Raw genomic sequence first — 23,640 nt, 5'->3', positions numbered from 1 at the left:
AGTCAGAATTGTTCACAGTGGTGGTGATCGGAACCACGCGTTGACCTTTAAATCTCCCTCACAGAAAGTTATTACACGAAATGATGATGGTCTTAATTTATTTGAGCTGATTCACGGTGGAGGGATGCATGAAGGGTGTTCTAAGCATTTTGAATTTTTAACTTTGTTTAAAATATTTAAGTAATCATAAATATATATAAATATATATTTATAAAATAAAAAATTAACTAGGTGGGCGGGGCCTGGTCGCGTGACGTCACGGATCCGTGCTACGTGGACAGGGAAGCAGCAGCGCCGTCAGCTCGGAAAGGAGATTCGGGCTGAATTTCAACAACAAACCGAGACCTGAGAAGCTGAGCACCATGTCCGGAATAAGGGAATGACAGCAATTTGTTTTACGTTGTTTTAGACGACCGAGGCTTTTAGTAGCGATGGGATTCGTCAGTGCTGAGCTCTGTCCAGTGAGCGCTGTGTTGGACAGCTAGCTAGGTTAGCCTAGCGGGCTAGCAGGCTAACAGCGGCAGTAGTAACTCTGTCTGTTTATTAGCTTAGCGTTACTCTGACTCTCTGTGGAAGACGATGTGAAATAGCCACCGCTTTCCCAAATAACAGTGTTCCTGGCTAGAGGAAACCTGGCTGGCTAAGTTAGCCGGCCGAGAGTAAAGATGAGCTGGTTCAACGCTTCCCAGCTGTCCAGCTTCGCCAAACAAGCTCTGACAACTGCCCAGAAATCCATCGACCGAGTTCTGGACATAAAAGAAGAGGACCAGTGGGGGGATGCCATCACACCTGCTTTACACGGTGGGTTTTAAGTAACTCTTTCTTGCTTGCATCTTATGTAGAAGCTATCCCAGGGATACCTTCCTCTGACAGGTACATAGAAAGCAAGACAGCAGTCTTTCCCTTTCCCTCCGGTCCTCATCTGAAGGCCCACCTGCGCTGCACGGCCGCTACGTGTTTTCCTTTAATCGTCATCTACAGGTGGGATTCACTAGTGTCTTAAGAAGGAAAGAATAGTTTCAGGAAGAAGTGAGATTCCTGGGAACGTTGTTCTTAAATGAATTTGTACCGTTACACTAGTCTCGGATGTAAGAGTTGATAAGGTCTAATTTATCAGACTTTAAACAGTTTATTTATCGTAAGCAAGACCTACGTATGTTCAGTTCAGAAGTTTAAAAGCCTTTCAGGTGAAGGTCATCCTTAAAATACTGGAAGTTGTCTGTATGAGGAAGGTATGTGGGGAAGCTGTTGCTTTAAACTGTGCTTTGCATTGAAGTTTTGTGGGTTTTGAACAGACAGTGAAAAATCCACGAAGGCCTCTCAAAGACGAGGCAAATCCACGAAGGCCTCTCAAAGACGAGGCAAATCCACGAAGGCCTCTCAAAGACGAGGCGAATCCTCTCACCCTACCTGATCATATTCTTTCGTGACAGCATCAGCACCCAAGGAATTCAATCATATATCTATCAGATACTGTAAATAATGAGCTGCAAAAAAGCCAGAAAGATCCTTTTTCAACAAACAAAAAGATACTTAATTGTATCTGATGAATGAGGTGTGTTAAAGAAAAACATAATCTAGGAAATCCAGAACTGGAGCTGGTATCTGCTTGCGACCGTGGCTGTATGTTTACCGAGGTGTTTCTGTCAGCGCACATATGCAGATTGTTAATGTAGGTCATGTTAAAGTTTTCAACTTTGAGGAAGCATGGGCCTGGGTTAAAAAACCCAGCTTCCAAATCGGAGCCTGGAGCCGAAATATTCCTAAAAGAGGGAATTACGCAGATTAAAACACACAGATCCTGCACAGTTCAGTTGTTGTGATGTTAGAAAAATAATTCAGAATGCTGTAATGTGGTGTCAAATGGTTCACCATATAGAAACGTATTTAGTTTTGGTGATTGATGGTAACTAGGCTTACAACACAAATATAAATCTTTTATTTATTATCCAAAATGACTAGTGAACCAACATATGTAGCTGGCCTTTTATTTGTTGTGATGGTAATGGTAAACTGAATGTGTTCACCACGCCCTCCACCATGAACGGATTAAAAGGTTTTAGGTTTAAAATGTATTTTAAAGCTATCATATAACAGTGTTTCAGGCAAGAGGCAGAATATTCACAATTTTTTAATGTCACTATCTGTGAGGCTTTTAGAGGCTTTAAATATTTCAGAAGTTCCTACCATCACCACAGTGAACTCACTTATTTACATCTTAACCATGTAATTATATCAGACTTTCTCATTAAGTACTCCCCATAGAACTGCTGTGGAGCTTTTTAGAGGCTCTTTTTTTTCTTGCTTTAAAAACTTTTTGGTCTGTAATAAAATATTAAAGCTCCAAAGGCAGCAAAGTAATCCAACAGCTGTCACCAGCAAAATAAACTGAAATTAAACCCAAAATAGAGGGAAATAGAGGCTGTATGTGAATGGCTAAAATGGAATTGGGGGGGTGGAAAAGTAATTTTATTACAATATAATTAGGCTGAAGTAAATTGTAACGTGGTCACTGTAGCAGACTATACATATCTTTGAACGTCTAGTTTTAATGTTGTTTAAATGTCTGCCTTAAATGGTTTGCTTTCTCATCTTTTTTATTCCCAGATCCTCTAAGCAAGCCTGTATCCACAGGATGGGGAATGAATCAGTGGGTCTCACCCTCAGAGGAATGCCCAAAGACTCTTAATCCTTCATCCGAGGCCATCACCAAGCCTGTCACTCGCACTGTGGTCGATGAATCTGAGAGCTTCTTCAGTGCCTTCCTATCTCCCGGGGACATCCAGACGGTAAAGAAGACTTCGGTGGTGTCTGTGGCGCCGACCAAATCCTACAGCCGAATACAGGAGAAAGCCGACAAAGAGACGAAACCTGCTGGCAAGGATGACGTAGACTCTTCCAAGCTTTCTCAACCAGATTCCGATAGACGTGGCAGCCTGGGACCAGAAGAGATCAATCTGGTGGATGTCAAACCAAAAGAACAAGAGCCACCTCCAGCCAGTGCACCCCAGGAACCATCTGCAGATACTGTTCCACAGCAACCTGAGCCTGTTACTCTTGATTCATTGACTGTACAAGAGCAAAACACTGAACCAGAGAGCAGCGAGAGCAAAGCAGAGTCTCAGGATTCCAGGCTAACTCTGGAAGTCACACAAGTGGATGCACCTTTGCCCATAGAGGCTGGATCTGGATCTGCAGGTGATGTTGATGGCTCTGGACCCCCAGAGCCAAAAAGCCCAGTCAAAACTTTGTCGGTGCCACCCAAAGACATCATGTTGGACTCCAAGGACCCTAAAGCGGAAGACAGGCAAAGTGACACCCCATCCCCTCCTGTTAGCGCCTTCTCCTCTGGTACCTCCACCACCAGTGATATTGAGGTGCTGGACCACGAAAGTGTGATTAGTGAAAGTTCAGCTAGCTCCAGGCAGGAAACCGCGGAAGCTAAAGCAGGATTGCACTTGATGCAAGGTTCCTTCCAGCTTCTTTCGGCCTCTGCCTGTGGGGAGTTCCCCCGTCTGGACGACTACCCTAAGCTGACGGAAAGCTGCGGCTCTTCCTCCGACGCCTTTGAGCGTATTGACTCCTTTAGTGTCCAGTCGCTGGATAGCCGCAGCGTCAGTGAGGTCAACTCGGATGACGAGATTCCCGGGAACCGCACACTGGCATCTGTCACTGCTGGCCCCACCCCTGCTCCCCTCGCCCTCCCGGCGCCACCGACCAATCAGGAGCAGGAAGAGGTGGAGTTAACAATGACGGAGTCTGTGAAGGACCAAACGTTGGAGGAGAACGAGATGGAGGAAAGTGGCCGTAGTGCTACACCAGTTAACTGTGACCAGCCAGAAGACCTGCAGGAGGCAGAGCAGGAGGCTGACTTAAGGACTGACCCCGATGAAGCACCAACTCCACCTATAACCGAGGAGCAGAGAGGAGCCTCCACCTGCCAGCTCCTGGAACTACAGAAGGTCAGAATTTGCTAGTCAGTTTTCCCAGATCCAGATTAAGCCTAAAAGTAGACTAAATTTTTTTTTTTTTCATTTTTTAATCGTTAAACCCCGTTGGCATTGCAAGTTATTCCAACACTAGGCTTAATCTGTGATTGACTCTGTCTAGTGTTCCGGTGCATGCAGTAAACGTACTATTGGAGTCAGCTATGTTATGCTCCGTGATTTATCATTGAAATTCTAAGTATTTCAGGAGATTTCGCTTTCAGCTCTCCCTCTTTAAAACCTTCTGATTTTGATGACATCACTGTACACCAGTGGCCGAGGAAAATGACATATTTAACTGCCCCCTCCCACTCCCACCTGTCATAACTCAGAGACCCTCCCATGTTTCACTCACAAATATGTCTTGGGCTAATTTCTTATATAGTTTATTTAATTTTATTTTCCCCTTGAAGTGTATTTATTATCAGCGCTGAAACTCTCCTTAGAACTTTGATATGAATGAGCGGAGCTAAACTGCTGTAAGTGGAACTAGACATGACTACATTTGGGAGAAGAATTGGGTAGAAGTCTAGAAAATGGGCTCAGATTTGAGATTTTTTTAAAACAAGCAAACGGCAGACACCAAGCGTGTCTTAGTGGATCAACCACATTAGTGGTGATGCTTTAAGTTTGACTCTTCTGTGACCAAGACTTGGTGAATATCCCATTTTGCCAGTTTTTTCTAAAGCTGCCAGCACTTTCTTACAGTGCATCTGATGGGAATATAATTGCTAAACTATCTGGATTCCTATTGCACCTATGGAATTAATAAAGTATTTCACAGAGTAGGTTGTGCTAATGTTGGATTCATCTACTCCCTGATGTTTGGCATGTCCGTCTCGCTTTGTTCAGGCTATTGACGAGCTTACAAGTAGGCTGGAGAAAAGAGAAGCCCAGCTGCTGACCGTCAGCAAGGACAAGGCCCGTCTGGAGGAGGAGTGTGATAACCTCAAAGAGTGAGTAGCCCTGGGTCACTTACTAAAGCACAGTAGCAGGGTTGATCCAGGATATGGGTTTGAGAGCGTTTCGATGGGATTATTCAGTTCTGACACGTTCCTTCGTTGGTCATTGGCTGCACTGAATGTGGTTGAAGTGTTGAACAGATGGAGTTTGCTTTGATGATTAGCAGTTTGGACCTTTAGCGAAGCGTCAGCTGTGGGTGTGTGGGTTTTATAATGGGTCTAATGGCAAAGTCTGGCATAGAGACAGATGGAGCAGTCAAAATATTTACTTTGGTGAAGGGAAATGTGGCACTTTTTAAAGAGCGAGGGCTTATAATTTATAGGGGAATCTCGTTCATTGTTGACATGGAAGCCTGAAACGTAGCGAGTCTCTGACCTTTCTTTAGTTTTTGGTTGGTTTTTTGTTTGTGTTTTGTTATGGCTCTTGTCTTATCTGAGTGAGAAAAAGGTCTGTTCACTAGATGTCAGCCAGCTCCCCAGATAGCCATCGTATTGTAAACACTGTGACTGAACTGATTTAAAGGGCCCATGTCATAAAAAACTGAATTTTCCTTGCCTTTTTCGAACTAAGAGTTTGCGGAAACAACTCTCCAGTCTATACAGTCCATATATGGAGATGAAGCTGCAAAAACAGCCTGTTTTGAATTCAGTGTTTTTGTGATGTCAAGGAAAATAACACGTTTACATATATCCAGCTATACTGCCTAAATCAGTTTAGCCCCACCCCCTTCACCCTGAAGTTATCAGCTTTTCAAATGAGGTGCAATACATGGCAGCCAGCCAGAACAGAGGTGATTTACATAGATCAGTCTTAAAGGCACAGGAACAGGACAGCCTGTTGAAAGAGACATTGGAAAAAGGTTGTGTGTTGTTCTTGTGAGTGAATTGCCTGAGTAGAGTTGGCGTAAAGGGGCATAACAGCCTGAAACTAGTGCTTAATTTAATGTTGTTTGTCATGTTATGTAATATTCTATAGTGCAGCTTTGCATCCCTCAGCCTCATCGGTTTGACAGCATCCACAGATTTGTATCTGTGTGTTTTTGTCCATCAGTGTTCTCTCACTACAATACCCAGCATGCATTCACCAAAACCGGCATACAACCGCAGATGAAACGGCTCACAAAATTTGTTATTTGATTAGATACAATACAGTTGGTTCTCGATTCACTACGTGTTTCAATACAGCAAAAACAAGGAGCACTTCACGTCAGCATGTTAAAGTTTCTGTCTTAGGTTTAGTGAAGTATTCAGCATTAGTTTCCAATATGAATTTTCTAGTTTTGCTTTGCGGTGTCCCAATTCAGGATTCTAGCCACAGGATAATGTCAGTCCCAAGCTAACTTGCCAGTCATGACGTGATACATAAGTATGATACGCTGTCGTACAGTGTGGTATGTTGCATTGTTACATTCCCGCATAGATCCATTGGAAACTCCACCACAATGATAATGAGATCCGCTGATGTACCACTTATAGGCGTGATATTCCGCTTCCTAGAACTAAAGTTTCTAGCTGCATTAGTCAGCTAGCAGGACTGTTCAAACAGCCCGTCCTCAGATATCCACTTTCAAGCCCTTCTTATTTTTCAAAAGTTCCTCTCACCTTCAATATACACCAGACACTCCTATCAGGAGGTCCTTGGCTACATCATCAGAAGGTCCTAGTGTTTAAACAGACATTTTTTCACTGAAATATTCCTTTAATACCCTTGTAATATCATCATTAAAATCCCACTCAGAGGAGTAGCATGCTGAGGCACATGTAAAAGACTGCTCTGAAAGCTTTTTCATGAAATGTCTTTGCACAAGAAGTCTGCCATCTTCCTAGAACTTAATTGCAATGCAGGTCAATACAGTGTAATTGCATTGTCAATGCAGATCTCTTAAACCATGGAGTGTTTGGTGTACTAGTCATACAAAGGTTGTATTTGCATGCTGTGTTTTCCGGCTGTTGTGCCTTTGAGTAGTGCATTTACCCCGGCTCTGTCCCAGGAAAGCAGATTTAGTCATATTCCTACCAATCCTGCAGTTGAACTGTACGTAATGTAAACGGTTTGGTCCTTAAAATAAAATGCTTGCATGTGCTTCGTAGTGAGATGATCGGTCTGAAGGAGGAGAGCGCCAGTGTGCAGTCCCTGAAAGACGAGTTCACGCAGCGCATCGCTGATGCCGAGAGGAAAGCTCAGCTCGCCTGCAAAGAGCGAGACATCGCCAAAAAGGTGAGACATCTTTGTTTGCCTCTGTAGCTGCGATAGCCATCATGTTTTTTGGTTTTATTCATTTGATAAACGCCAGATGTATTTGATCAGCCAAGGCTTGTTTGTTACCAGGCTTACGCAGCTAGTTAAAATGGACATGGACTGCAAAAGTACTTCACATAAGTAAAAACAGTAGTAGCAGCTGCCTTGAAGCCTGACATTTATTGTGAATGAATAGGATGTCATACACGGTCAAAAACCACATAAGCAAGTCTATTTGAGACGAGTCATAAGCTTCAGTTACTTGTTCTAACATTTCTATACTGTTCGAAAGACCGTGTGCATGTAACAGTGCCCCTGTGCTCCATTTACACTCTTATTTATGGCCAGTAAAACATTGTAACCTTTTTTTGTGAGATGTCTTATCATGTTTTTATGGCCAGAGCCATCAGTCTGAAAACACAGGCTGATCTAGGTCAGACGTCTTATGGCTTATGCTGATTTTGATCACAGAAGCACATCCTGTTCCAAAATATATGTCTAGGAAAAGGTGTGTAGGTCCTAGCAAACAGTGTGCATTGCCTATGTTTGTTCACCGCATGTTTTGCTTTTCCAGGAAATCAAGGGCCTTCGAGAAGAGGTGGCAGCCAGATTCAACTCAAATGAAACTTTGGAGTTGATAAGAGAGAAGGAGGAACAGATCAGAGGCCTTCTAGAGGAGGGTAAGAGCAGTTCGAGTAGGATGATTGTCAGTCTTGGAGACATAACAAATCGATTCGATTCACAATTCATTGGCTTCTAATTCAATTCAAAGTTTTTTTTTCTTGTAAATTAAGAATGATTCCATTCAGGGGGTGGGGTTGTCCTGGCACGGTCGTGGGATGGTTGCAGGAGTCGCAAGGTGATTGTCGAGAGAAATGGCCTATGTTTTAGATAAATTCTGGCAAATCTCTCACCGTAGTGTTGTGGCAGAGCCTTCGCTGCTAGAGGGAGGCCGCTGTATAGTGGCTGAGGCGTAGGCCAGCTGTTGGGTTTTGTGAGTTGACGTTCAGGATAGCCTGCACACCATGTAGTTTTCCAAATAAAGTGCTTTGTTTGGGTTCCCTGCAGCATCTCTCCTCATTTTTTACTGTCAACTTCATACTTTATAAGCAGAAACAGAGAGGGACTTATGAGTGATCTGAATGGTGCAGTTGAGCAGCAGCATCTTTAGCTAACTTTACTACATTCTCTCTGTCTTTGCAGTGTGTGATTTACTAGCTAGCTACTGGACAGAGGAGCCACAACTGGAGCATTGGCTTGTCAGAGTTTATATAAACAAAACAGATTGTTGTTTGGTTTTTTCATGCAGTAGTTGATTGCTTCTTTTTGCTGCCTCACAGTGGAACAACAATAAACAATATTTCTTACTTTATTTATTTACCTGTTGTATAAAAGCAATAGAGCACAGAGGGAGTGTGTTATTGTGAAAGAACATCATGGCTGTGATTTGGTCGCCGTGGATCATCACAGTCGTGATGTTATGCGCAATAACGCACGACCTCAAGTATTCTATTGCTTTTATACAACAGTTAAATAAAGTAAGAAATTAATAAACCTGGCCGTGAACGCGGAGTTTAATATGTTTTAATGTTCGCAGTTCCTTCTGCGAAATTATAGTTCCTTAATATGCAGCTTGTTGTTATGTCAGAGTAATGAGCTTCACAGCCGGCAGTTGGTTCTCCAGCTCCACACAGACCAACTGACAGTTTTTGAGTTTAGTGTAGTCTCATCTGAGTCAAAAATCAGCTGTCGGTCCAATGTGATCTAAAAGTGTCCATTTTCTGTTTGTGGCGAAGTAATAAGTAAAAACTTTCAAATGTCTTGAGCGTCTCCTACAGCGGCTAAAGGCGTTGCTTAGCAATGGTGTCTCAGCGGAGTGATGCAGTGTTTGAGTCAACCTCGTGATGTTATGGCAGAATATCAGCATGTTACGTACGCTTCTCAACCAATCAGCTTGCGTGGCCAGAACTAACTGTTGTATAAAATATAATAGACAGCATTTAATATAAGAGAACCGTAGACATTCCAAAATAATATCATTCTTACAAAGGCTGGAAATCGTATGGACAGACTATAATGATATATATTACTCAGAACAGTTTAAGTAACCTCATCGCAGTTGGGGACAGTTGTGGGCTGGCACTGGGTGCTACGGATAGGGCTGCCCACCGCTTCGGGCAAGTGTGCTCACTGCCCCCTAATGTGTGTCTTCGCTAAGGTGTATGTGGCGTTTCACTGCATGGGTGGGTTACATTGCAGAGGTGAAATTTCCCCATTGCGGGACTAATAAGGGTCACTTAGTCTTAATAGGAAAAAGCTTTTCTTAAATCGGGTGCTGTAGCGCCTCCTGAAGGAGGTGCTTGGAAAAGATGGTATGCTAGATGGGAGAAATCTCTTGAGATTCCCTTTGCTCACTCAAGGTTGTGCTGAGTATAAACAGAATCAACTGAAGTCTGTGTTTCCTCGTCATCCATGACCATGGTTGGCTTGAGGAGCCCCTGGCACGCTGTACGGTGGTGAAGTTTGAGGAGAATAACACATGTATTTGTTTAAGTATCACATTTGTTCCAAGAAGTTAGTTTTGTTAATAGATTGTGATTTGTTCAGTTTGTTCCATTTAAACATTGATTTTTGACTGATGCAAGATTAAATAAATTAGTACGTTTGTGATATGAGGCAGTATATTCAGAACATACGGGGTAATACATGCTGCATTATTTTGGCCAAAAAAGACTCATCTGGGATGTGTGTGGATTGGTCAGGACACTCAGAGCACACACAAACATTTTGTGCTTTGTTGTTATTGCACCTGTTGATGTCAGATACCAACACTGTGATAACGATTAACAAACACTATACGGCTTAGCACTCATTTGCAGGGTGGGTCAAAGTCTGGCTCAGCTGGCTTTCTGGAGCTTTCCATGTATGAGGTTTTCTTAGGTGTGAAACCTATTTACAAGAGTCAGTTTCAAGAAACATCAGACAAAAGCGTGTGATGTTCACACTTAACACTCTGAAACTGTTATATGGGTGTTTTAATTACTCGTTTCGCAATCTGTTGATTTGGCCTTAAAGCCTGTCTGCATTGTTATCTGCATTGTTATTGTATTTTGGCACATGAACAGAAATGGTTTTAAATTGCTTTAGACCATTTATCAAAATTCAGAGTGTCTATTTACCACAGAAATATTGAAATTAAAACCTCCATGTTGTCCAGTTAGTTGACTTTCCTCAAAAAACGACTCTTCTGCTTCTTTGTACTGAAGCCGCCTGACACCTTTTAGTAAAACTATCTGCACTACTATTGTTTAATAAATTACCAGTCCTATCAACAAACCAGATTTATATTTTACTCTTTGGTCACATTTTAAATTATTTTATACACTGGCTCCAAAAAGTATCTGGACATTTATACTATACTTAAAAATATATTAAAGAGGAATTGCACAGATCTTTCAAAATTTCAACATAGTTTACTTGTTATGACAAAGTCTTTTAGAGTGGTTTGAGGAGAAATTGTGCATTATACAGAAATTTACTGACACTTTACAATGATTTGTTTACAGTAGTGATAGGAGCAAAGGGTCTGCATTGCAAATATAGTCATTTTATTTGCCATCAGTGAACCTGCACACATACAATACAGTTTTATTACATTGATAATAGTAAAATACTGGTACATCCTGATTTGTTCAATTTGTACCATTTCATACCTGGAAAAAATAGTGTTTTTTATTTGGGAGTTGTTTTCCTTATGTACCTCTCTGCCATAAATAAATCTAAAGTATATGTTTTGGACCAAAAACCTTCTTAAAACAGCGTCCCAGACATCAGCATATTTGTAACCATTTCTTGTAAAATGTTCTTTTTAGAGATGTTAAACTCTTCAGAGGTTTGGTTTCTGTCACCACCAGAAATCATGTCTGGAGTTCCCCTTTAAGCTCATTGAGTTAAGAAACATAATGTCAGGTTTTATTAATTTTAAGGCCAACTTTCTAAGACTGACATTTTCCTTTTTTGGTGAAACATTTATATTTACATTTACAGCATTTAGCAGACGCTCTTTTCCAGAGTGACTTACAAGAAGTGCTTTGTCTATCTAGAGAAAGTATCTTTGCTAGTTACCAGTAGGTTAGAGAGAAAGTCGGTCCTGAGCTCAGATACTGCTAGAAACAAAAAGTCACTGTTGACACCCAGAGAAAAGAAACAGAGTTGAGCACAGAACTCTGTGCAATACAATACACTGCAATGCATGGTGCAGTACAATAAAATACAAAGACTTCAATTTTGGTTCCATCTCTGTGGTTTACAGAACACTTTAGGTGTTTTTTTCACCCACATATGAAATATCAACAAATAACACGGTCATTTAGTTTACCAATACTTAAATGATGGTGTCCAAATACTGTTTGGGGCCCTGATTTATGCCATAAAAATGCACTTTCCATGTTTGAATGACGAGACTTTTATTTCCCAATCAGGTGAGAAACTGTCTAAGCAGCAGCTGCAGCACTCCAACATCATCAAGAAGCTGAGGGTGAAAGAGAAGGAGAGCGACACGAAGATCACCAAACAGACCAAAAAACTCAAAGAGCAAGAAGACGAGCTCAAACAGCTGCAGCAGGTCAGAGAGAGGAACATACACATTAATACACCTACAAACTGACTGAACCCACTGTTTATCTGTTCGCCTTTCCCTTGAGAGTCTGAGGACACCAAGACTCTCTGTGGTTTCGCACTTCAGTTCCAGTCTCAAAGTCATAGTCTCATAACTTGCATAGTTTGTAGTAGTTACTGAACTATTAATAGTTTTTGCTGAATAATAAGCCTTAAGACGAATAACTGAAAAGCCCTACAGCAGGGGTGCACAACTCCAGTCCTGGAAGGCTTGTGTCCATTAAAGTTTGGACATTTCCCTACACCACAACCATTAAACCTGTCATTTAATAGCTTAGTGTAATCAGGTGTGTTTGAATGAGTAAATCACCAAACTGTGCTGGACACCAGCCCTCCAGGACCAGCGCCCCTGACCTACAGTTTAAAGGGTTAGAAAAGCCAGAGTGTGGGAACACAGATGATTGCTTAGTTAGTATTTAAAAGGGTGATGATCTGCAATCAGATCAGAAATCTCTATATTATGGTGCTGTTTCTTTAATTAGTAAGAAAAAACATATTGATCGAAGCTTAATACTTGTCTTGGCTTTGAAAGGAAAAGCACAATATTGATCAAATATGACCACTTCTACTTCCCGATGTTTTGTGAGTACCACCTCTGATATGTGGATTCATAGGCCCAATCCCATCTCTTATTTTTGCCCCTACACCTTGTTTTTAAGTGTCACCTTGCACCTTAGAACTGAGTTACAAGGGGTTGTGGTTAAAATCTTCCCCTACGAAATGGGACCCTCAAATATAAAGAACATTACATTACATTAACAGCTACTAGCATTGCTCAGTAGGTGACACTACACTCCTCTACTGTCACTGCAGACTGGCAGAGTTCAGCTCCTCTCTGCTGGGCTTTAGTTACATTTAGGGCATCATCTGCCTTCAAAGAGGGGGGATGTGGCAGTTATTCATTATCGCCCACTGCTAATTCTTAAGTGATATGAAGCTGAAGTCGGCTGTTCACCAGCTTCTCATTCAAATTTTCCCGGGACACACCACCTAGACGTGAGCGCGCAAAACTAAGGGCTAAGTGGTAGGGACAAGGGATGAAAGGGAATTGGGCCAAACTGTGTCACTTTATACTCATCACTTTCGTTCTACTTGCACTGTATCGTGAAAAATAGTTTATATTTAATGCAAGTTTAGACCGTAATGATTCCATCTGTGTTTGCTGGTTCAAAAGCCTTTACTGGTCCTCACTTGCCGGGTGTTGCTGCTTTATTATGACCCATTGTGAAGTGCTGTAATGTGTAAAATGGCTTAATTGTGTGCATGGCTGTCTGTGTGGTTGTAGGTTCTGGATGGAAAGGAGGAGCTGGAGAAGCAGCACAGAGAGAACATAAAGAAGCTGAACTCTGTGGTGGAGCGGCAGGAGAAGGATCTGAGCAAACTGCAGACTGAACTTGAGGAACTACAGGAAAAGAACCGCAGCCTGCAAGCCGCCCTGGACGGCTCTTATAAGTAATAAACTCCCCCACTCAAATTACGTTTGTTTATAGTTGCCCATGTTGGCTATTATTGTGCTGAGTGCTGTTAATTGAGGGCCATCATCCTAACCCTCTAGAGAGCTTGAGGCTTCCTTACGCTCCTGGCCATGGAAGGCTGTGGCAGTGCCAGGAACTGAACTTTTGATCTGCCAGTGCTTAGATGGTTGTGCCGTTTGAGAGCCTGAGCGCAGAAATCTGGTCTTTTCTGAGTCACGTTCATATGTTGTCACAGATCAGACTGTATCTGATTAGTGGCTATGTGGAGCAGTCAAATCAGAATTTGTGTGTTTTTCTTTGTTTTTCTGTCCACCCCCCTCACACCCCCCCGCCACTCACACTTATTACCATCAGCGTCCAGTGTTGACAGCATGGCGGCAGCAGCTAATTGCTGTTGAGCTGAGATCTTTGACTTAAGGTGGAACACAAACAAATCAGTATTACTGAATGATCTCAGCACTTGCATAATCACAGTTTTTCTGCACAAACACTGAGGTCATTTTAACCCTTCCCTTCCTGTTAGTCTGTCTTATTCATATTCCAAATTAAGACTCTACTCAGTTTGCATTTGCTCTGTGTGTGTGGTGTTCAGGGAGCTTGCGGAGCTGCATAAGGCCAACGCCACGAAGGCCAGTGAAGCCCAGGAGCTGGCTCTGAGCCGAGAGGTGCAGGCCAAGGAGGAGCTCAGCCTGGCACTGGAGAAAGCCCAGGAGGAGGCCCGCCTACAGCAGGAGGCTCTAGCCAATCAGGTAAGGCTCTACCCTGACTGGCCTGACTCTGTCACTATAACTGGCCGTGAGCTGAAATAGTGGTCTATTCATTGAGTGTTTTGAAACATTTTAAATTATTGCATAACAGTCTGTTGGTCTGGACTCCTCTTATAATCCCAGGCTTGTTACATCCTGAGACTTATTATTCAGTACTACTACATGTAGGGCTAAAAGATTAGTATTTACATTGATTAACATCCCTTAAAACATCCTGCATGTACCTCACCACCATGAATACGTTTATAAAAAAAAAAAAAAAAAAGGGCGGGGTTTTAGGTCAAAATCTAAGCTGCCCTAAATCATATCACCAGCATTAGGCAACGTATTTGTAACCATTTGTGACCATTATAGAAGCATTAAACACTTTTGACGCCTGGTTCCTATCACAACCACTGTAAGTAATTCTGACTTGGGAAGTTTCTTTAAAATACCTCACTTCATGTGAAATCTTTCTGAATTAACTATAATCTTAACGATATAATTAGGCTAAAGTTGTTTAGAAAAATCAGTGGTATTCCCTTTTAAGGAATGTGTTAATAGACTGTTTCCTGTCATGCCTCTGATTTCAGGTGGCGGATCTGAGGCTGGCTCTGCAGAGAGCTGAACAGCAGCAGGCCAGAAAAGAGGATTACCTACGAGAGGAGATCAGTGAGCTTCAGCAGGTAATTCACCCTGCCACTCTTGGGTAATATTCCTCTCAATCACAGATGCAGGTCTGGCACAAAGATTTAGCTGATGATAAATTGCCATATAAATTAGTGTGATTAACCTTTTTAACTGTATTTTGTATTCATTGTAAACAACTCTTGAAGTAGAGTCAGCTGATTAGCTATCTTTCATCCTAGCCTGTCAATACTTACATAGCTCCCAACTGACGAAAGACACAGCTCAGGCTCAAATAAACAAACTTTACTCGCTGTTAGTTAGTTAGATGCAGTTACATCAACCCAGCGCATGAAAACGCACTCAGTTCACATTCGGTTTGTTGCGGTGTACACATATAATTGTGAAAGATAACGGCTGTTGAAAATTATTGCAGGCAGCTCAAATAATTGCGATCAGGGACTTATCATAATTCTGACCTACCCAGAAGGCCTGTGAACTCTGTGCTATAGTAACCACTGGATTTCAACTGATTACTATCAAATTATTATGAAAGTAGAGGTGGGCCTTATGGCAAAAATATAGTACCGTAATAGTTTTCACGATGGATGATATGATGCACTGTTTATTTTTTCTGAAATTTGATAAATTGGCACCGACAAAGCAGTGCTGTGTTTAGAAAATACTGTCAAAATTGTGAATACCATCATTTGTACTCAACACTTTGCATATGCTGCACTAAACAGTATTAATTATACTCTCTTTGTAATCGAACATGCAGTTGGGAAGTGTTTATGTAGTCACGATATCCAAGATAAGCTCAGAAAGGCATACTATGACATACTGTGATGTAATTTATCACAATAACAGTAAATATTGTCATATTGCCCAGCCCTGTATAAAAGTATTCAGTAGTGTGCACCATAATAGTTTTATTTGTAGGTTCATGCATTGTGTTTTGCCTTGTAAAAATAATGGCGTTTAACCCCTTTAACCCCAGACTAATTATCCAGTTATCAATCTAAAAATGTTTATTTCGGTTCATTTTATCTTGGATGACATTTTCTTTTTAATTAATTAAGGCTAATCCTTTTCTATTATTCTGTTATTTTCTCTTTCCCATTTTCTTCCCCTTTACAGAGGTTGCAGGAGGCGGAGACCAGGAACCAGGAGCTGAGTCAGAGTGTTACTTCGGCAACCAGACCCCTCCTGCGGCAGATAGAAAACCTTCAGGCTACTCTGGGAGCCCAGACGGCATCCTGGGAAAAACTGGAGAAGAACATCTCCGACCGTTTAGGTGAGAGCAGTGGAGCAGAAATGCAGCGTTGATCATTCAGTCCTGATTTTTCTTCACTGTACATAGAAGCTCAGTTGTGGAAATGGATTAGGCATAATAACCATAATTAACTGATGCACTATAATCCTGACCATGACCCCATCTCTTCTCTTTCCTTCTTCTCCCTGCCTGTTTCTGTCTTTGTAACTCTTATTTTGTGGATGGAGTAGCTGAAGCCCAGGCTCAGCTGGCTGTTGCCGTGGAGAAGGAGCGCTCGGCAACGGAGGAGCTGCATGCCATCAAGGCTCAGTTGGCCTCTCTAGAATCCCAGAATTCCAATCTCCGGCAAGAGAAGGGGCGTCTCCAGGGCCAGCTGGACGCAGAGAGGACACGGCGGGAGAAGCTGGAGGATGACAACAGCAGGTATGGAGGAGGTTTCACAGAATGTCTTCTCAGTTGAGCTGTAGGAATTCCTTAGGAATGTCAGCTATATGCCTCCACACTGACATTACAGTAAGAGATATTGCTAGACCTTTACTGAAGGGAAGCTTTCATAAGGCTACATAACACCTACAGAAGCCTTTCAGCTGACTTAAACCTATTTAAACATTTCCAAATGCTAATTCCAGCAAGGATCAATTGGCATAACACTTTTTGAGTTGTAAGGACATCAAAATTGACAAAGACAAAAAATTGCTATAAATAGACAACTATAGTAAGTTCTTTATCATTGTAACATCATTATATTGCATGCTGTACCCAAAATAGTTGAAAGATTAACATTTATACAAGTTATTAACTATTAATACAACATATTAATCTGGTGAAGTGATTCAAAACTTTTGAATAGTAGCGCAACACTTATTACAATAAATTACAATGCTCTATTATTATTAAGTTATAATAATAAAATGTGTTTGTCTGTCTAATTAGATTGTTCTGGTTTGATCCAATTTTGTAATGGGCTTTTTTTGTCTTTAGGGAACATGTTGAACTGGAAAATCTGAAAGGGGAATATGCACGAGCCCTGGAAGAGGCCAGAAAGGAGAAGGTACTGTTACCCACCTGTTCTGTTAACCATGCTGCTCTGTCTGTTCATCTCACAAACTCTTTCACTCTCGCACACCCACTCAACACTCTATTGTCTTCCAGCTGCTGCTCACAAACCAGCTTGAGATGGAGAAAATGAAGGTAGAGCAGGAGAAGAAGAAATGCTATCTTGCACAAGAGGCCCTGAAGGAAAAGGTTGGAGTAAGACCTTAGACAGTTAACTAGAACTACCCCCAACTTTTACTTGGTCAGAGCAAACCAATAATTCCACCACATGTGACTTTTTTTTTTTATCCAGCACGGTCCAGGCATCATGTCTGTGGCAACCTCAACAGACTAAGTTACAAAAAAGAACATACTGCCTTAATCCAGGAAGATCAGTGTATGTTTTTCAGCCGGCCTAACAAGTTTTGTGTGTTTTTATGTGTGTGTTAGGAGCGGAAAACTCCGAGCGCGTCAGTAAGCGAGGCTCCTGCGTCCTCCACCCCGTCCCTCTCTCGCTCCAGCTCCATCAGCGGAGCTGACCACGGTGGCCTGCACACCTCTATGCTCTCTCAGGTCAGTCCTGTGAGCTCCGGTACATTTAAGACACCGAAGGTCTGCTTCCATTAAGCCCTTCATCTGCATGATGATTATTCAGTTATTCCTCTTAAGTACACCGATCAGGCATAACATAATGACCACCTCATTGTCCATCTTATCAGCTCCACTTACTATATAGCTGCACTTTGTAGTTCTACAGTTACAGACTGTAGTCCGTCTGTTTCTCTGGTAGTTTGTTAGCCCCCTTTTACCCTGTTCTTCAGTGGTCAGGACCCCCATGGACCCTCACAGAGCAGGTACTTTTTGGGTGGTGGGTCATTCTCAGCACTGCAAAAACACTGATGTGGTGGTGGTGTGTTGGTGTGTGCTATGTTGGTCTGAGTGGATCAGACACAGCAGTGCTGCTGGAGTTTTTAAACACCTCAGTGTCACTGCTGGACTGAGAATTGTCCACCAGTCAAAAATATCCAGCCAACAGCGTCCTGTGGGCAGTGCCCTGTGACCACTGATGAAGGACTAGAGGATGACCAACACAAACTGTGCAGCAGCAGATGAGCTGTCGTCTCTGACTTTACATCTACAAGGTGGACTGACAAGGTAGGAATGTCTAATAGAGTGGACAGTGAGTGGACACAGTCTTTCAAAACTCCAGCTGTGTCTGATCCACTCGTACCAGCACAACACACCACCACCACGTCATTGTTACTGCAGTGCTGAGAATTTCTGTGAATTTAGTGTTGTGTAGTTTTTTCAAAATGGAAGAATGGACCCACATACAGGCCCTTGCAGTTAAAGGGATGGTTTGGCAGAGAATCACATTCACAGTTTTCCCACTTACCCCAAATAAGGTTGATCAGCCAAGACGTGTTTAGGGTCCAAGATTTGCTTCATTAGTTTAATGCTGGTGCTACAAGGCTTACGTTGCTAACAAACACTAGATATCAGTAGTCACCCAAATCTTTTTTATAAATACATTCTCAACTGTTTTCAAACTGCATCCAGGTCTTTAATGGTCACTGTGTAACTGAACACTGCATGCAGCTGAAATCCCCAGTGTGCATGTCATGTCACACAGGCATAAGGACGCCACAGACGTTCATATTTTCTGTAGTTTCTTTTATAAATGACCACATCGACATGTCTTTGTGACCTTGAGGGAGATGTGGATGCAGGTTGAGAGATGTTATTGTGGATTTATTTATGGAAAAGATTTGGATGACTATTAACTTCTAGTGTGAGCAGTAACTAAAGTGAAATCTGGTCTGAACACAAAACATCTTGGCTGTTTGAGAAAACTTGCTAATTAGGTTAAACATTCAATTAAGCTTCAGCTATGTTAAATCAGGGTTACACTTCCTTCCTATTGTGGCAGCAGGAGGACTCTCTGGACCACTCATTTGGCACGATGACCATGTCTCTGAGCGGGAGCAGCCTGTACGAAGCAGCAAGACTGAGTGGAGGTTCCAGCATCATCGAGAACCTGCAGTCCCAGCTCAAACTGCGGGAAGGAGAGATTGCACAGCTCCAGGTAATTCACAGATACACCCTGACTTCAACTACAGCAACTGTAACTAGTCCAGTCTTTGAGGACAGCTGATCCATGTCCAGCTCCCAACCCACCTGAGCTAGGTAACGTCTTCTGATGGGTATATTTCACAAAGCAGGAGTTTTCAATTAGCCAGATAACTCAAACTACACTCTGGCCTGACTAGGAAAAGCCCCTGCTGATGATGTATCGATCTTTAACTGTGTGCAGTTATAACTGCTTAGAGGAAACTTTGGGGACAAACTCTACCTCTTGACTGGTTTTTTAAAACCCTTTGATAATGAAAAGAGGGCTTCCCTAGTCTGGCAGGGGTTTCTCTTTAAGGTCAGCTGCAGAAATGGCCAGTTATGTAATGACAATGAAATGCTGTCGCTGATATTTCTGTTTGGAAGTGAATGATACTAATTCTCACCACTCTGTTCATAAACTGTCGCTGTGTAGCTGGAAATCTCCAATCTAGAGAGGAGCCGCTCAGTGATGGCTGAAGAGCTGGTCCGACTCACCAATCAGAACGATGAGATGGAGGCCAAAGTAAAGGAGATTCCCAGACTCAGAGTGCAGCTCAAAGTGAGTCAAACATTTGGACGTTGATTTGAAGAGTTTGCCTCGTCCACTGCAGTTTGTAACGTGTCACTTGGCAACGCAGCTACAGCTGTTTTTGGTTTAACGTAGAGATGTGAATGAAGTTCTAATTAAGTTCCTATCTAGAATGAAGTTGGAATAAAATTAACATCCAGAATGAAGTTCTAGTAAAAAAAAAATGTAAGAGTTCTAATAAGATGACTATTTAGAAAGTTGCAATAAACACGCAGAACTAAGTTTAATAAAATGAATCTCTTGAAGTTTTGATTAAAACGAGTATCTAGAATGGAGTTCACATATTAACATACAAAATGAAGTTCTTATAAAATGAATATCTAGAATGAATTTCTAGTAAAATGAATATAGAGAATGAAATTCTAATAAAAGAAACATTCAGAAAAGTTCTGATAAGGTTACTATTTAGTATAAAGTTGTAATAAACATGCAGAATAAAGTTAAATAAAATGAATATGCATAATGAAGTTATAATTAACTACTCAGAATGAATTTTGAATGAATTAAATAAGTTATTACAATATTCAAAATAACATTCTAATAAATTTAACATGCAGAATGCAGTTATAATAAGTTAATATCCTGAATTCAAAATGAAGTTCTAATCAAATTCATATTTTGAGTGAAGCTATAGTGAATTGAATATCCAAAGTAAAGTTCTAACAAGTAAAAGTCCTGAATAAAGTTCTAATAATAAAATTACATTTGACAGGAAATTACTATAAACAGAATTACAGTAAGTTCTTTATCATTTATCATTTTAATATCGTTCATCATTTCGTTACTTGTTGTACCCAACATGGCTGAAAAATGAATATATAATATTTTATAGTATTTAAACCTGAATTATGCAAGTTATTATTGCATGTATAATGTTTTATGGTCAAGCCATTCCAAACCTTTGAACTGTCGTGTAATGTTTATTATAATAAATTTCAATATTCTATCAGAGTAAATTACAGTCATAGTGCGTTTGTGTGTCTGGCCTCAGGACCTGGAGCAGAGACACAACACCATCCTGCAGATGTACGGAGAGAAAGCGGAGGAGGCCGAGGAGCTGCGGCTCGACCTGGAGGACGTCAAGAACATGTACAAGACTCAGATCGACGAGCTGCTCAAAAACCAGAAATAGACTCGCACTCTTTCTCACACATTCACACTCTCACGGTCTCACTGACACGTGACGGGATACAAGTGCATTTACTGTAGAAGGAAGATTGGCTTTCGTTTGCTGAAAGCAGAACCTTGATATCACGCAAGAGGCTCATCATCCCTCCACCAGTATACTTATTTTTCTCCCTTGTGCTCGTGCATTTTCACGATTGGGTATATAGTCTGTAGCTATTTAAGGACTGATTCCTTTCGGGGGGTGCTGAATCGGACCGTTTTAAATGTGATTTTTCCCTCAGAAGATAATTCCTAGACTTTAACAAGGACTGTCTGTTAATGTGGGCTTAGGTTGGGTGAGTGACTTGCCTAAAACAAGAATTTGCACATTTAAGGTCATCTGCTCTCAGAGAGCCTGAAGTGGACTCCAGATGGTTTCTCTCTGTTTCTCCGTTCTCGCTTATATCTTTATGTCCAATATTTAATGACTGCATTACCATTTTCAGACGACATACTGTTCCTGTTCAGTCACTGATGCTCAAGCAAGCAATGAGGAAAGTACCAACGGTCTCTGGCGACACAGCTGTAAAAGTTTTTAAGGAAAAACTTGTGGAATCTAGTTACCACACATGTGAAGTGACATTTCTTAGTAATATTCCCCCACGGGGAAATCTCCGAGCGGGGATAAATGTCAAATCGAGCAGATTGGATAAAGTTGACTATTGCACTAAACTATTGCTCAGCTGCTGTGGAAAGTCCTTGCCGTCTGCACAGCCCCGCTGCATTCTCTTCAACGTAAAAAGCAGAATTTGTGACTTGGCAAGGTCACTCTGTGGCTCACTAATATTATTTTGAAAACTACCTTAAAAGAATGGTTCACCAAAATGAAAATGTGCAGTTTTCCCCATAACCCAAGTGTGGTTGCTCGACCAATGTGTTTTTTAATTTTGCCCTGGTGTTGTGTGGCTAATATGATGTCTGGTTCCATAGATTTACACTATATTTTAACTACGTTATCCTTGTAGGTCCAGTGCAAAAAGAAAAGACGCAAACTTTGGACACCAAACGTCTTTCCGCATCGACTGTGTTTGGGATAAGGGGGAAATTGTGCAAGTTGGATATTTTTGGAGAACCATTCCTTGAACCTGGACCAGACTGATCCAACTACATCTTCATTGCAAACTATAGTTTTATTTCTCATGATGCAGTCGTCTATCATGGATAAGCTTCCATCTGCAGTTTCTGTGTAAATGTGTAAATAAAATGAGAAATATAGGCTATTAAGCAGAGTGTCTGGCTCCCTTCTTGCCCTTTTCTCCGAATATTTTTCTTTATTTATAAACATGTATTTGATCAAGTCACTGTAAATCATGAGATTTCGAAACAGCGCCCTCTGGTGGTTAATAGTGATACAGCATGCCGGCTGTTTCCGGTATTATGGCGACTTGGTTGCTTCACTCCAGTTTAGTTGGATAAAAGAGGTAAGTTTTGATCCACTTATTCTCTATAAAGCGCTATATTTTAGGTTTTCACTCCCATTTTTGGTTTGCATTGCCTTATTGCCTGTTTTCTTCTCAACAAGCGTTTTTAATAACATACCGGGAGCCTTTTTTTGCCAGTCTTTAAATCTAAAGTGCACTGATGTTGCTATTGGCAGAGTCTACAGAGCTAAATCCACTCAATGGAGACGTTTTACCTGCGAAACCACCTCTCTCCTGCTTCGCCTCGGCGTCTTTTATTCGCGTAGTAAAACACGGACGCTGTAATCAGTATAGTTTGCGGTGTTGTGGTTTGTGGCTTTCTTTGTGGCCACAAGTTTGGGCTGAATGAATGCTGCACGCCGTGGCTCGGTCTCAAATGACTCTGCTCCCTACATAGTGCACTAGATGTGTCCTGAAAGGAGCGCTCGTCCACTGACATTGGGCATTATTTCGCCAACAAAACCATTTGGGATCGAGCCCTTGGTCATTCTTCTGGGCGCTGAAGGAAAGGAGGGAGAGGGAGAGGTTTCCTTCTGGAAAAGTCGTCGTGACTGAACTAGTGTTCCTGATAAAAGTGGGAAGGATCCATTACCTTTGAATGGCTGTCAGAGAACAGCTAGGATTCAGATTCGGCCTCGCATTTGGCTTAATGTTGTTCACATTTAAAGGAATTGTTCGCAAACAAAGGAAACTTGCCCAGTTTTCCTCTTACCCCAAACGTAGTCCACCTGCCAAACATGGTTGGTGTCTGAAGTTTCCTTCTTTAGTTTTGCCTCGGAGCTACGATGCTAATGCCGCTAACAAGTAATTGAGTTTCAATGTCACCCAAATTAGTTTAGCCTCGTAACTCCAGAGCGAGGTCAAGTAAGCGAGATTTTCAGTGAATTCCTCTAGTGATCCTCTGCAAACCCAGCATTAATGTAGTAAAGAGACTTATTCAAGGGTTCTTTGGTGAAGAAAAATGTGCCATGTAGAACCACAAACACTCAAAGTTGCCTTTGCATGATTAATGGGTTCTTTGCATCGTGAGTGTTCTTCAGATTGATTGAAAATGTGTTATAGAAAGTTCTGTACAGAACCTTTTTGAAAAGGGTTCTTGTATTGTTACAGGCTTGACATAGAAGAAGTCTTTTGAGGGCTGTATAGAACCATCTAAAGTACATTATCAATCTGAAGAACCTTTTTATGATGCGAAGAAGCCTTTAATCATGCCAAGGGTTCCTTGAGTGCTCATGGTTCTACATAGAACCGTTCTCTTTACTAAAGACTCCTTATCTGTTGCTGTAATGTGTTTAGTGCTGTTATATGGTGTTATATAGTAATATTAT

General features: G+C 41.6%; 1 protein-coding gene across 4 annotated transcripts; it reads left to right on the top strand.

Annotated features, from left to right (window-relative positions):
* The first annotated feature begins 256 nt into the window (after positions 1 to 256).
* Positions 257 to 22,115, top strand: tmf1 (TATA element modulatory factor 1). Of its 4 annotated transcripts, none has more exons than XM_017711442.2 (17): positions 257 to 801; positions 2,608 to 3,962; positions 4,839 to 4,942; positions 7,040 to 7,166; positions 7,762 to 7,867; positions 11,669 to 11,811; positions 13,150 to 13,316; positions 13,932 to 14,088; positions 14,679 to 14,771; positions 15,853 to 16,009; positions 16,219 to 16,411; positions 16,970 to 17,039; positions 17,141 to 17,233; positions 17,474 to 17,596; positions 18,957 to 19,109; positions 19,569 to 19,694; positions 20,716 to 22,115. In XM_017711442.2, the coding sequence occupies exons 1-17, from the start codon at positions 666 to 668 to the stop codon at positions 20,854 to 20,856; spliced, it is 3,444 nt and encodes a 1,147-aa protein (XP_017566931.2). In that variant the 5' UTR covers positions 257 to 665; the 3' UTR covers positions 20,857 to 22,115. The 4 variants fall into 4 exon arrangements, with proteins under 4 accessions (XP_017566931.2, XP_017566925.2, XP_017566917.2 ...); XM_017711436.2 differs by having other exon boundaries at positions 18,954 to 19,109; XM_017711428.2 differs by having other exon boundaries at positions 17,141 to 17,239.
* Positions 22,116 to 23,640: the final 1,525 nt, after the last annotated feature.

This window comes from Pygocentrus nattereri, chromosome 21, assembly GCF_015220715.1.
Source record: "Pygocentrus nattereri isolate fPygNat1 chromosome 21, fPygNat1.pri, whole genome shotgun sequence".
NCBI lineage: Eukaryota > Metazoa > Chordata > Actinopteri > Characiformes > Serrasalmidae > Pygocentrus > Pygocentrus nattereri.
Note: the sequence above shows the minus strand (reverse complement) of the source record. Positions and strands in the feature narration are given on the sequence as shown.

Excerpts from the sequence above, each read along its gene's own strand:
- tmf1 (XM_017711419.2), top strand. The coding sequence starts at position 666 with ATGAGCTGGTTCAACGCTTCCCAGCTGTCCAGCTTCGCCAAACAAGCT. Across the intron at positions 7,167-7,761 it reads AGCGAGACATCGCCAAAAAG|GAAATCAAGGGCCTTCGAGA; the intron begins GTGAGACATCTT and ends TTGCTTTTCCAG. Across the intron at positions 19,110-19,568 it reads GAGAGATTGCACAGCTCCAG|CTGGAAATCTCCAATCTAGA; the intron begins GTAATTCACAGA and ends GTCGCTGTGTAG.